Here is an 11,854-nt window from a genome sequence, read left to right on the forward strand (position 1 = left end):
TAGCTGGAGCGAGGGAACAATCAAAGCAAGCCAGACTTTGAGCAAGTACATCAGATCCGGAACTAGATAATAAAATAGCGTGCACTTTATTTAAAACCAACCAATCACTGCAGCTGTGATTCCATATCCAACGTCAACAGTAAGAACTGGGCATTTCTCTACTCTTCACATCACATGTGGGGCCTGGCAGCGGAGGCCACCCACCTCCACCAAAGCCTCGAAGGAAGCATGAGCGCCCTGGTGGGGAGGGTGCAGCCCCAGAGCACGAGAAGGGAAGGGGCTGTGAGGTGCATCTCTGCTGTCTGCTCTGCGCTCCTCCTAGGCGACTGGTCAGCGAACTCCCTGGTGGCAGCGATGGAGAGAGGGATGGAGAACCGCCCGAGCTGCGCAGACAGGAAGATGAACCCTCCTTCCTCCTTCAGGGTCTCTGAAATCCCCACAGGGGATCTCATGGCCACTGCAGGGTCCTACTTGCAGGCACAAGCCTACAAAGCAGTCATCTTTTGCTCTGGCTGAAGGGAAATCCAGATTCTGAGAGGAACCACTTCCCTCTTGACACAAAGCAGCTACAGGGCAGTTTCCTACATACAGTACGGCAGCGGGCAAGCAGAGGGCCCTGCTGGCTCGGATTAAGGCACTTGTAACAGATTCAATGTACATCCCGGCCCACTTCCCTTCCCCTCAGGCCCCAAATGCCCTGCCTCTTCCCCACGCTGGGCAATGAAGGGGACAGGAGCATGCCCTGAGGGACTGTGGTTTGGTTGGAGTACAGGGCCAGAAGGAGAAAACAAGCAGGAAGGAAGCTGGGGACTTGGCAGGGGAGGAGCTAGAGAAGGACAGGAGAGCAAGAGCGTCGGAGGAAGGCAAGGCAGCCACTGAGTCACGGGAGGCCCCTGGCAGTGATCAGAGGTGTCTGCCGAGAGGAGGTGCAGAAGCTGGTGGGAGGCCCCCCACCTTCCCCTGGCTGAGACAGGGGGGAGCAGAGAAAGGGTGAGGAGAACCAACCCCAGACAGAGAACCACAGAGGACAGGGCCCCTGAGGACCAGTGGGGGGGGTGGTCTTTCTCTCTCTCTCCGCTAAGGGGGCTGGTGCAGAGACAGCGTTCGGAGACAGAGCAAGAAAGGGGCAGGGGGCTGGGAGGAGGGCTGTGCAACCCAGAAGCAGCTCGGCTCTTTGGTATGACGAATGTGGCAGCGTCCGGCGTCCTTCTCACTCCTCCTCCACACTCCGGGGCCCCTTGGCCGCTCGCCTCTGCCGCCAGCGCAGCTCTTCCACCTGGCGCTCCAGCCCCTGCACCTTGGCCTCCAGCTGGACCCCCGAGGCCCGGGTGCCAGTGAGCCGGCTCAGCAGGGCGTAGAGCGTCAGCAAGGCCAGGAGGAGCAAGGCCCGGGTGGAAGGGTCGGGCACTGACCTCACCAGGGCCACAAAAGCGGCCAGGAAGAGGGCAAGCTTCAGGCCCCACAGGATCCGCCCCAGCAAGGCCAAGACCAAGCCGAGGAGCAGGGACAGCAGCCAATAGGCAACCAGGGCCCCCGCTCCCCACAGCAGGAAGGTCTGGACTTGGCCAGGGCTGAGCTTCAGGCCCTGGGTGAGGTGATCTCCTGGAAGAGGAGAGAGTCACAGAATCAGCCAACCTGGTGCCGTGAAAGGAGAGGTTTGGTCAAGAACCAAAAGCGGGAGGAGCCAAACCCCCTCGCCAAGGAAAACTCCTTTCCCACGGGGTCGTGGAGCTTAAATCTCAGCTCCGGTCCCAGCTGACTGTGGGTAGACTACTTCCCTTGGTTGAGCCTGCTGCATCTATGAAATGGGAGTAACTCTCTGGGCTGTGGGTGACAGTTAGGTGAGATGTTATGGCTTAGCATGAGGCGGCGGTTAGCAGCCTGCTCTTATGCTCGTCTCTGGGGAGATCTGGGAGATGCTGAGCAGCCGGGGAAAAGTCTAGGCCCTGAAAAGATAAATTCCCCCAAACAGGAAGGGACAGGCTAAGCTGCAGCTGACCTAACCATTCTCTACCACTCACCTTCTAGCCCCAAGGCATTCAGCAGCTGTGCGGCAACCCCAGACAGAGTGAAGAAGGCCACAGAGACGGCCGATGAGGCCGCCCACATCACCTGAGCCAACGTCTGTGGGAAGAGCAGAGCATGGGTTGAGCCCGTGATCACTGATGCTCTTCTCTTCTGAGTCTCACCACCACTGCCTCTCAGCCTGGCTGAGGGGTCCCTTCCACAGCCACCTTCCAGTGCATGGGGATGGACGGCGGGCCATTTCTCCCTCCTGTCTGAACTGGAACCCAGGACACTTGGGCCCTAATTCAACTGATGTGCTGGAATACTTTGGCAGTAGTAGTAGGTGAACGTGGGCATGTGGGGGTGATCATCCAATCCCCGGAGTAGTCACTCTGTAAAACTGGGGTCCTCCTAGCCTCCCAGGGAATCATGAAGGTGTGTGAAGTAACAGCGGCGGAGGGCTAGGATGTTTCAGTGAAAAAGAAGTCAATCAGCTCTTCTATATTATGCATTTTATAAATGATTGTTTCAGCCATTTAGGACGACCTATCTAAAGTATGCACCAGCAGGCTTGGGATGCCATTAGGCAGAAGGGACAGCCCTGCCTAACAGCCCTGAGTCATCCTCACCGCCACCTCTGAAGGTGAAAGAATGAACTCAGGTCTTGATATTTTGCCAATTTAAGCCTCTAGGTCAGATTTAGACCAAAGCCAGACTCTATAGTCACCGGTGACGTAGGTTGATAAAGATGGCTCATTTCCCAACCTTTCTGGCAAGAAAGGGCAGGAATAAGGCAAAGATGGGGGTGGAGCTAAAGGCCCTGGGGTAGGAATGAAACAATGAGAGTGCAAAAGGCCGGGGCTGTCTGGCTTCATTCTGTGGAACTGGGGGCTCTCTCCATGAACAACGGCTCCTCTGTCCTCAATGCGTGTAGCCACAGCAGGGAACGCCTTCCTTACCTCAGAAACTAGGTGCGTGGTTTCCGGCCCAATCCAGGCATCCAAGGTTTCCCGCACAGATCGACCTATCTGGCTCAGGAGATCAACTGGGGCCTCCCTCTTCTGCTGGCCTGGTGGCACGAAGTCTCGATGGGACTGGGATGACGCTGAGTGGAGGAGGACGAGGGCCGCTAGGAACATCAGGATGACTGTGAACAGATGCTTGCCCCGTGGTGAAGTGCTGCCTGAGCCTGCCATGGCTGGGTCTGCCAGAGAAGAAGCACGGGGTGAGCGGAGGGCCCGAACCGGCCGAGAAACCACTGTCCCGAGCATGACGGGCCCCAGCACCCCGCTCCGCCCCTCCCTGTTAGCTGACAAAGGCAGAACTCAGACGGGCACAACCATCTCATTCACGGGTTCCTCTCTCAGGTTCTTTACCACTTGCGTATTAACTAGCCAGCAAGTATCAGTCAATGCCTTAAGGTGGATGAGAAGATCTCTCTAAGGCTTATTCCAGTTCTAAAACCCTGAAGGCCTGCCTTTGTGTCTTAGGTGCTTTGGGCATAAGAAAAAAAAATTATAAGACTATATGGTTTTGGGCTTCCCTGGTGGCGCAGTGGTTAAGAATCCACCTGCCGATGCAGGGGACACAGGTTCGAGCCCTGGTCCGGGAAGATCCCACATGCCGCGGAGCAACTAAGCCCGTGTGCCACAAGTACTGAGCCTGTGCTCTAGAGCCCACGAGCCACAACCACTGAAGCCCGTGCGCCTAGAGCCCGTGCTCTGCAACAAGAGAAGCCACAACAATGAGACGCCCTGGCACCGCAACAGAGTAGCCCCCGCTCGCCGTAACTAGAGAAAGCCCACGCGCAGCAACGAAGACCCAAACGCAGCCAAAAATAAAAACAAACAAATAAATAAATAAATTTATTAAAAAGAAAAAGACTACACAGCTTTGTCCTCAAGGAGGTTATAATCTACTTAAGATAAAAATGATATTTATATTTTAAAAAACCTTAAAAAATAGCACTCGAATAGGATTACCGCTATGTAACGATGTAAAGAAAAGGGCTCAGTTAGGTGCTCAAATAAGAACCCACTGCACATAGGCCATTCGCTCTGCAGGACCATCACGTGAGGTGGGCGTTATCCTCCTCGCCGCTAAGGGGAGAGAGGAGAAGAAACTGAGACTTAGGAATTAAGCATTTGCCCAAGGACAAAGGCCAGGAGTTAAACCCAAGCTTCTGCTTCCAAAACGCAGAAGTGAAGGTGGTTGCTCATTGGAATCACCTGGAAGCTTCACGAAGTTCTGATACCTCTGCCCCAAGCCCCGAGCTTCTGATGTCACCATCTGGGTGTGGCCTGGGCTTCGACCTGCAAAAGCGCCCCAGGGGATTCCACTGTGCAAAGTTGAGACCCACTGATACAGAGATGACCTCAACTCCCCAGCCCCAACATAGGCAAGAAGTTAAAGCACAACTTTTACGGAAAGATATTATTATTATTAACAGCAATTTAACCATGCGCCACCTATCTCGTTTAATCCTCACGACAACCCATCAGTTAGGTATTGTTCTTATCCCCCATTTTCCTGATGAAGAAACTGAGGGAGGATAAGTAGTAAGCGGGAGAGCCAGGATTTGAATCCAGGTGCATCTGACATCAGACCCACTCACACACAGCACTGCGTTGTATCCTCTCCAACTTCAGTCTCAGAAGCGACTTGGGAAGTCCTACAATAGACTATTCGTGAGCTAAGATAGACTTGACATCTACCGATCCACTCCATGGATTACTGGTGACAATTCACTTAGCCACTCTGTGCTCTGATCTCATCTGTAATGTGATACTGTAGGCAAATTAAGACCCAACAAGTATCGACTCACTGAAGTACGCTGGATTCGGCCAAGAAAAACGTTTTCAGTTCCAACTTCTATTTGCCACCACGCTTGAGGAAAGTCAAATGGCACCAGCACATCCCATTCTCTTCCAGGCTCAGAAATGAACCTGCAGTTCCAGGGTGTTTCTGTGATTCAGACCTGATGAGCAGAGAGGCGAAGCCATGTCGCTGAGGTAGGAGCAGCCAGGTGTCTGAAGTTTTTGTAGTTACCAGGGCACTACGGGAGTCGGCCAGAAATCTGGAGCCATCAGGATGGAGGAGAGCGAAGAGAAGATATTCCCATTCTTGTTTAGTGGGAAGGAGCAGGGTCCAAGAAGGGGTTATAAAAATATCACACTCGGGGCACTTTCTGGCCCAGAAACAGCTGCTCTAAGTCCCTCCTGAGGCCTGTAGGTAAAGCAGGGCTGCAAAACATGCAGTTCATAGGGAACGACCTCAGGCTGGGAAGCCTTCTACTCTTTTTGGCACAAATCGAGAACCAGATGGTTCCTGCCTGCCAGTGGTCAGAGATGAGGAAAGCATAGGTCAGTTCCTGGTCTATCTGGGTCATGACCACACTGGGGACATAAAGAGCAGGGTTGCTATATTGGGCTGGATTCTATATCCAAGGACCTCCACCAGGAGGGATCAGATGTCGTGTCCTCCTTTCTGGAAGGTCAGGGTGACATGAGCTGCTGCCCCCTTGGCAGACGTCTGCATCCTTTGCCAGCCTCGACTTTCAGGCGGCCATTTGCTCCAGTCGAGGGGAGCTGGGGGACCTTGAAATAAACTCTCCACGGGGAGGCTGGCATTGCAATGCCAGCTGACCTTCCAAAGGGCACCGGAAACCAAATCTAACAGGATTCTGGAGTGTGCCCTTTGCAGATAAGAGAGCAGATTACCGGCTCGTCCCTTTCATCCAATTGTTTTCTTTAACAGGATTCTTTCTCATTTCTTTTTTTTTTTTAACGTTTTTATTGGAGTACAATTGCTTTACAATGGTATGTTTCTGCTTTACAACATCCTTCTCATTCTTCAGCAAGAGTCTAACCCACCACCATTACGCCTCCTCACTTCAGCCCGATCAAATACTTTTTTTTTTTTTTTTTGCGGTACGCGGGCCTCTCACTGTTGTGGCATCTCCCGTTGCGGAGCACAGGCTCCGGACGCGCAGGCTCAGCGGCCATGGCTCACGGGCTCAGCCGCTCCGCGGCATGTGGGATCCTCCCGGACCGGGGCACGAACCTGTGTCCCCTGCATCGGCAGGCGGACTCTCAACCACTGTGCCACCAGGGAAGCCCCGATCAAATACTTTTAACAAAGAGAAGCCATGGTAGTCAGGAGCCGAAGCAGTCTTGAGCTCGAGAGGAAGGATGTCTTAAACGTCTTCACCTCCTGCAATGCCTGACCTCAGAAAAATAGCAGGCACTCAACAACCACAACAAACTGTGTGTGTGTGGTGTGTATAGTGTGTGTGGTGTGTATAGTGTGTGGTGTGTATAGTGTGTGTGTTGCTTTATAATTTACAAAGTGCTTGTTCTTTCACCATCTCATTTAACTCCTATAAGAATCGGGTAAGATACTGCTACTCTCCACGTTTTACTCAGAAAACAATGGCTTGGAGAGATCAAGTGACTTGTTAAAGTACACGCATCGGGACTGGGACTTGACTCCAGAACCCAGGATCTAAACCTTGCCCTTTCGCTCCTTCCACACCTCCACTCTGCCTCAGTAAGACATGGCCCCTGCCCTCAAGGTGCTTAAAGTCCTGCCCCCAAATCAACAATCACAAAGTTAGAGGACTAACTATCCAGACTCCCACGAGGAGGCCACCCACCAGAAGATGACCCACCTGCTGGGCTCACACGTCATGGCTCTACAGCGAGACGTATGAGGACAGCAAAAAATTGGGACTAGACCTGCCACTTTTGTTCAGGCAGCTGCAACGGGGCTCAGGAAGGGACGGGCTGAGCCGGGGAAACTGAACTATGGTAGTGAGGAGCCACATATGTTTAGCTGTGGTTTGCTAAGAGGGCGGGGTGGGGGGCGGTCCCCACACCCCCTGCCAAGGCTCCTTCCTCCCGGTAGCTTCCTCTTGCGCTATGAATCACAACGTGGCAGGAGGAGCAGCTGACTTAGTACCCTCTGCCGGCTCTGATTTCCCCATCATTGAGGGACTTGCCCCTTTGGAGCAGCGGTTCTCGACTCTGGTTGCCCATCAGAAGGGCCTGAGCCGGTTTAAGCTAGAGGGTCTGCCCCACCCCACCCCAGGGCTTCCTTACTCCGACCCTCCCCAGAGAGGGGCTCAGCCTTTTGTTTTTAGAGCTCCCCGGGATCTCTGATGCATAACGGGACAGCTGCCACAAATGGTCAGCAGCACAGGGAAAAGTCTACTTTGGGCAAAGCCCCCAGAGTGCAGCATTGGGCAGAGGACTCTAGACTTCCTTCTGTCCCAAGCTCAATTCTGCCACACACTAAAAGCCACTACCTTCTGTCTTATCACTTAACCTGTCTGAGTTTCAGTCTCCTCAAATGTAAAATGGGGTTAAGCAAGGTTAAGAGTTACTGCAAGGAGTTAACATGTTTCTGCAAGAACTTTGTAAACTGTAAACATCTATAGGAACGTTGCAGTACACAAATTGCCAATATACCACTCACTGCATTGTAGCATCATTTACCAGTTTCTATGCCTGGCTCCCCCATTAGGCTTCGAGCACCTCCTCGTCAGACTTAGCTTTTCTTGGAATCTCCAGCGCCTAGCACAGAACAATAACTAATAAATGCTTGTTAAATGAGTATTAGAAGCCCGCCAAGAAGCGGTGAGGGTGGCAATGGAGAACCATGGAGAGGTGCGGAGAGGAGGCTATTTTAAAGTTGATCCAAATATGCAGCGGCCACCCGAAAAGCACAGCTGCGTGGAAAGGAAGCTGCTAGACCGGGTGAAGCTGCCCCTGAGAAGAATGAAGTCAGCGTCCCAGCAGGTGGGGGCAGCCCCCCGCTAAACCTCTGACAGCTGCTGCTGCCCAGCAACTGTTTGGGGGCCGGGCGACGGGCAAAGGGGCAGCCTCCCAGGCGCACGACGCCTTCCCCAGAACCCAGCCTCCCCGAGACAGGGTGTCAGTGGCGTGCATGTGCTATTTCGAACCGCGTGTCCCCTGCCAAGCTTGCTGGGTGGCGTCACCGGCAAGGGATGCGGCGCGGCCCAGGGATTCGGGGTACCCCAAAGGGCTCGGAGCGGGGCCGCGGGAGGCTGGGCCGTGGGCGGGAGTTGGAGGCGAGGGGCTCAGCGTTGGCCTCGTCCCCCAGCCTGACAACCACCCGGCCTTGATCGGTCCTCGGGGCAGCGCTGGGAACTCTTCTCCCCGGAAACGCGCGCCTCCCCTGTTACCTACTAACGACGCCCCCTGTTGCATAGCAACGAGGATCCGAGTCCCCAGTTAATCTCCCCGCCGCGCGCCGTCGGAGCCCTCTCTACTGGTGCTCACCAGGCCTCGCGGCTCCGCCCTGGTCCCGCCTGTAGCGGCCGCCGCCGCAACCCAGTCGCGGGTACAGCCCTGGAGCCCCGGTCTCGGGTCGCACTCACCGGGCTGCGGCCACAGCTGTTCTTCACGTGCAACTTCACTAAAACGCGCCACTAAAGCCGCGCCACTAAAGCCGCGCCTCAATACTGGGGCGTTGGTTTATCGTCTGCGCACGCGCGAGGCGGGATGCGCCCACGGACCGGCAGGCCTCCCTCACAGCGCAAACCTGGTGCCGGTCAGCGCATGCGCCCTACCCTCTGATTACCATCTTTTCCCAAGCATTCCCACGGAGAGAAGAATGGGGTCGGAAGTTCGAGCTGGGAACGGAAGTCTCTGGCAGGAAAGGGGAAAGAGGTGACTATATCTGGGCTATAGCGTGGGTAAACTGGATCTTTGGATTTGGAGTGGAAGCTTATCCGCCTCTAAAAATCCCCTTGGCATTTCGGGGAATGTAGTTCTCCAGCTACGTGGTGCCTCCTGGGGCATTGTGGGAAATGTAGTTCTAGAGGCGCCTCAGAGCACCTGGTCTTTTGAGAAACTTTTCGCGCTAAAAAAGCACAAAGGGAAAGGGTGTTAGAGGAGCAGTAAGAGACGCACAACCGGGAAAATGCATCCTTTCGTTCTGAGAGCATTTCCACATCCAAACTCTGCAGATGGCTCCTAAATGTTCTCCGAGTTTTAGAAAGGGAAGGGAACCTACTCCCAGACCCATTTCTATATATATATATATATATATATATATAAAAAGGCAGCATTATGAGGGGGAACGCAAGGGGATTTGGAATGAAGTGATCTTTGGTCTGCTTTGTGATTCTAGCAGGTCACTTCATCTCTCTGGATCTCCTTGTTTCAACTTTGCTATTGTTAGAAAGAAAACTACAGGCTCGAAATGGAGTCACATTGCTAGGACAAGCCCCCAAACCGGGGATTAATACCTGACCTAGCTGAACTTTCAACCTCCCCCAGAAATGTAGTCTTAACTAGTCGGTCAGGAATTTTTTGGTCAGCACCAATGAGACAATCTGTCACATGGGCTCTCTCTTGCCCCCAAAGGAAGATGAGATAATCTGCTATATAGACGCCTTTCATTCCCCATGGGTACGTTACCTATGCCTAAAATAATCTCCTTTTTTCTGTTTATGACTTCCATGTCCTGCCTTTAAATACCCTTCCCTTACTGTAGCCCTTTGGAGAGATGGCATGCTGCCTGATTCATGAATCTTTTATAGCTAATTAGATCTTTGAAATTTACTGGGTTGAATTTTGTTTTTTAACTGTATAAAGTACTAGAAGGTCCTAAAAATACCTCTTCAATGCACAGTAGGTGTGGCGATTCAATGAAGTAAGGGGGGTGAACATGTTTTTAAAAACATCCAAGTAGCTGTCCAAATGCTTCTATCACATTGGTTGCCATAGGCAGGCTCCCCTTTGATGTTAAAACAGTTCCTGAAACTCAACACTCTAAAATAGAGCGTTTTTCCCCCTCCCTCCCTGAATCAGCTGTCTAATTCAGCCTTCGATAGCTCTGAGGAACTGACCCCAAGAGGTAGTGGGAGAGGCCAGTATATCTGTGACTTTGGCTAAATGGTATGTGCAGTCCAGCATATGTCTCAGCAGAAGGTTACTGCTAGCCATGAGGAACAGGTATCTCAGTTCATGATTTTAGGGCTTTTCTAAGTATGGGAAGATGCAAGAGTTTGGGTTCATAAAAAATTTTCCTGTCATATTTAACTATCTAAGGACCTGTTTTCTCAAAGCACAGAGTGGCTCATCCTGTCCTTCACCCTGAATTCCTTTCAGGGTGTACTGTAGGTCAGCAAGTATAGCGGCTAAGGACTAGTAGTAGACTAGTCCCTAGTAGCCTTGTGGAACTGGATGGTGAGTGGCATTCCTTGTTTTACAGTGCCCCCCTGTGGTCATAAATTTAACCAAGGTTTGGGAGGCATTTCATAACCAATTTGTCCCATGGGGCCAGTAAGGCTTATTTCTAGGTCAGGCGAGGATTTCGTGGATATGCCGCCTAATGTGACATTACTGGACTAGACCCTGTTAATTGTAGCCATAGAAGTATCTGAACCACCTGTATTACTAGTCTGTTATGGTTCAGGGAATGATTCTCTCTTGTTGCTTCTTCCCATATCTAGAGTTACACTGTTACCATCATTTAAATTTTTTATACAACTATATATTTGGTCAACTGTTTCAAGTTGCTTAGTCATCATTATTTTTGTTGGAGGCTCAATTACACATTGGGTAATACAAGAAATAACAATCTTGTAGAATAAGCAGAGTACAAGTAGTATAGCTAGCAGCATTAATGAAGTCTGAAGTAGGAATTTAAACTAAGAGCTTTCATTAGGTGCAGCCCCTGGTCATCTGACCCAGTCTGTTCCATACCAGTCACTATATTTAAGGGTAATGATAAATTGGCATTGTTCATAAGGTACTCAGCCCAATTTCCCAATGTTATTAATCTTATTATCCTTAGTATAATTTAATTGTTCCCAACATAAGGGGGCTTTTAAATTTAAACGACTGTAGCCTGGTGTTAACCATAAAAATCCATCCCATAATTGAGGGACAGTCTCTCCCAATAAGCAGGAGGTTATGGTTTTTGACTGAAATTTAGCTCATTGTTCCAATTGAGCTTGAGTGAGTAACCTTTAAAAAAAATTTGTATTTGATGGCCAGGGTCAGAGCAGGTATGATTGATTGGCCAAGTGAGGGGGTCTCATCTAGCAATATCAATAGTGGCCTGAACGGAACTATAACTTCTTTCTTCTAGAAAAAATTTCCTAAGGGCCATTCAATCAGAGCCTTGGAGTGGAGAAATCCACCAAGGTAAACCAGAAGTACTGGACACAGGTAATTGACCATAAACCCAACAACTGGATTGATTTTTAAACTCTGCATAGGAGTTATGTACCGGTTGTAGAAACCAAGAAAACGTTGTAATTGATCAGGCCCAGCATCTTGGAATAGCTGTCTACTTCTGGTGTTGTCTTTTTTTCCTGGTGCGGGTGTAGTTTCTCCTCTGAGTGTCGTTTTAAGTTGATGTTGAGGTCAGCAGTCCTCTCTATAGACCAGTCTGGTACAGAGGCCCTTTTTTTTTTTTTTTTTTTCTGGTACGCGGGCCTCTCACCGTTGTGGCCTCTCCCATTGCGGAGCACAGGCTCCGGACGCACAGGCTCAGCGGCCATGGCTCACGGGCCCAGCCGCTCCGCGGCATGTGGGATCTTCCCGGACCGGGTCACGAACCCGTGTCCCCTGCATCGGCAGGCGGACCCTCAACCACTGCGCCACCAGGGAAGCCCCCCAGAGGCCTTTTTTAAAGTGGGAGATAATGAATCCAAGAGTCAATTCCCTTCAGTTTCACTGCACATGAGCTAGTTAAGAGTACCTGATAAGGATCCTTTCATCTAGGTTGGAGAGAATTCTTTAAATGATGTCTTTTCCAGTATGCACAATCTCCTGGTTGCAGGTCATGCAACCTTTTAAAAGTTCAATTA

General features: G+C 51.4%; 1 protein-coding gene across 7 annotated transcripts; it reads right to left on the reverse strand.

Annotated features, from left to right (window-relative positions):
• Window positions 1–63: 63 nt before the first annotated feature.
• TMEM109 (transmembrane protein 109) lies at window positions 64–8,542 on the reverse strand. Of its 7 annotated transcripts, none has more exons than XM_089914753.1 (5): window positions 8,408–8,542; window positions 3,990–4,106; window positions 2,967–3,211; window positions 2,022–2,124; window positions 64–1,602 (listed from the first exon to the last, which is right to left on the reverse strand). In XM_089914753.1, the coding sequence occupies exons 3-5, from the start codon at window positions 3,201–3,203 to the stop codon at window positions 1,211–1,213; spliced, it is 732 nt and encodes a 243-aa protein (XP_089770879.1). In that variant the 5' UTR covers window positions 3,204–3,211; window positions 3,990–4,106; window positions 8,408–8,542; the 3' UTR covers window positions 64–1,210. The 7 variants fall into 7 exon arrangements, with proteins under 7 accessions (XP_089770879.1, XP_089770877.1, XP_089770880.1 ...); XM_089914751.1 differs by lacking the exon at window positions 3,990–4,106 and adding an exon at window positions 7,503–7,580; XM_089914754.1 differs by lacking the exon at window positions 8,408–8,542 and adding an exon at window positions 8,310–8,384.
• Window positions 8,543–11,854: the final 3,312 nt, after the last annotated feature.

The sequence above is a fragment of the Delphinapterus leucas genome, chromosome 7, assembly GCF_059928025.1.
Source record: "Delphinapterus leucas isolate spDelLeu-1000000601 "Yukka" chromosome 7, BTC_Dleu_Yukka2, whole genome shotgun sequence".
NCBI lineage: Eukaryota > Metazoa > Chordata > Mammalia > Artiodactyla > Monodontidae > Delphinapterus > Delphinapterus leucas.

Bases quoted from the DNA above. Each gene is read 5' to 3' on its own strand.
- TMEM109 (XM_089914751.1), bottom strand. From the start codon at position 7,527: ATGGGGGAGCCAGGCATAGAAACTG. The intron at 3,212-7,502 runs GTAAATGATGCT...CTTCTCTGGCAG, and splicing joins GGAGCCAGGCATAGAAACTG to ACCCAGCCATGGCAGGCTCA. The intron at 1,603-2,021 runs GTGAGTGGTAGA...CTCCTCTTCCAG, and splicing joins GAATGCCTTGGGGCTAGAAG to GAGATCACCTCACCCAGGGC.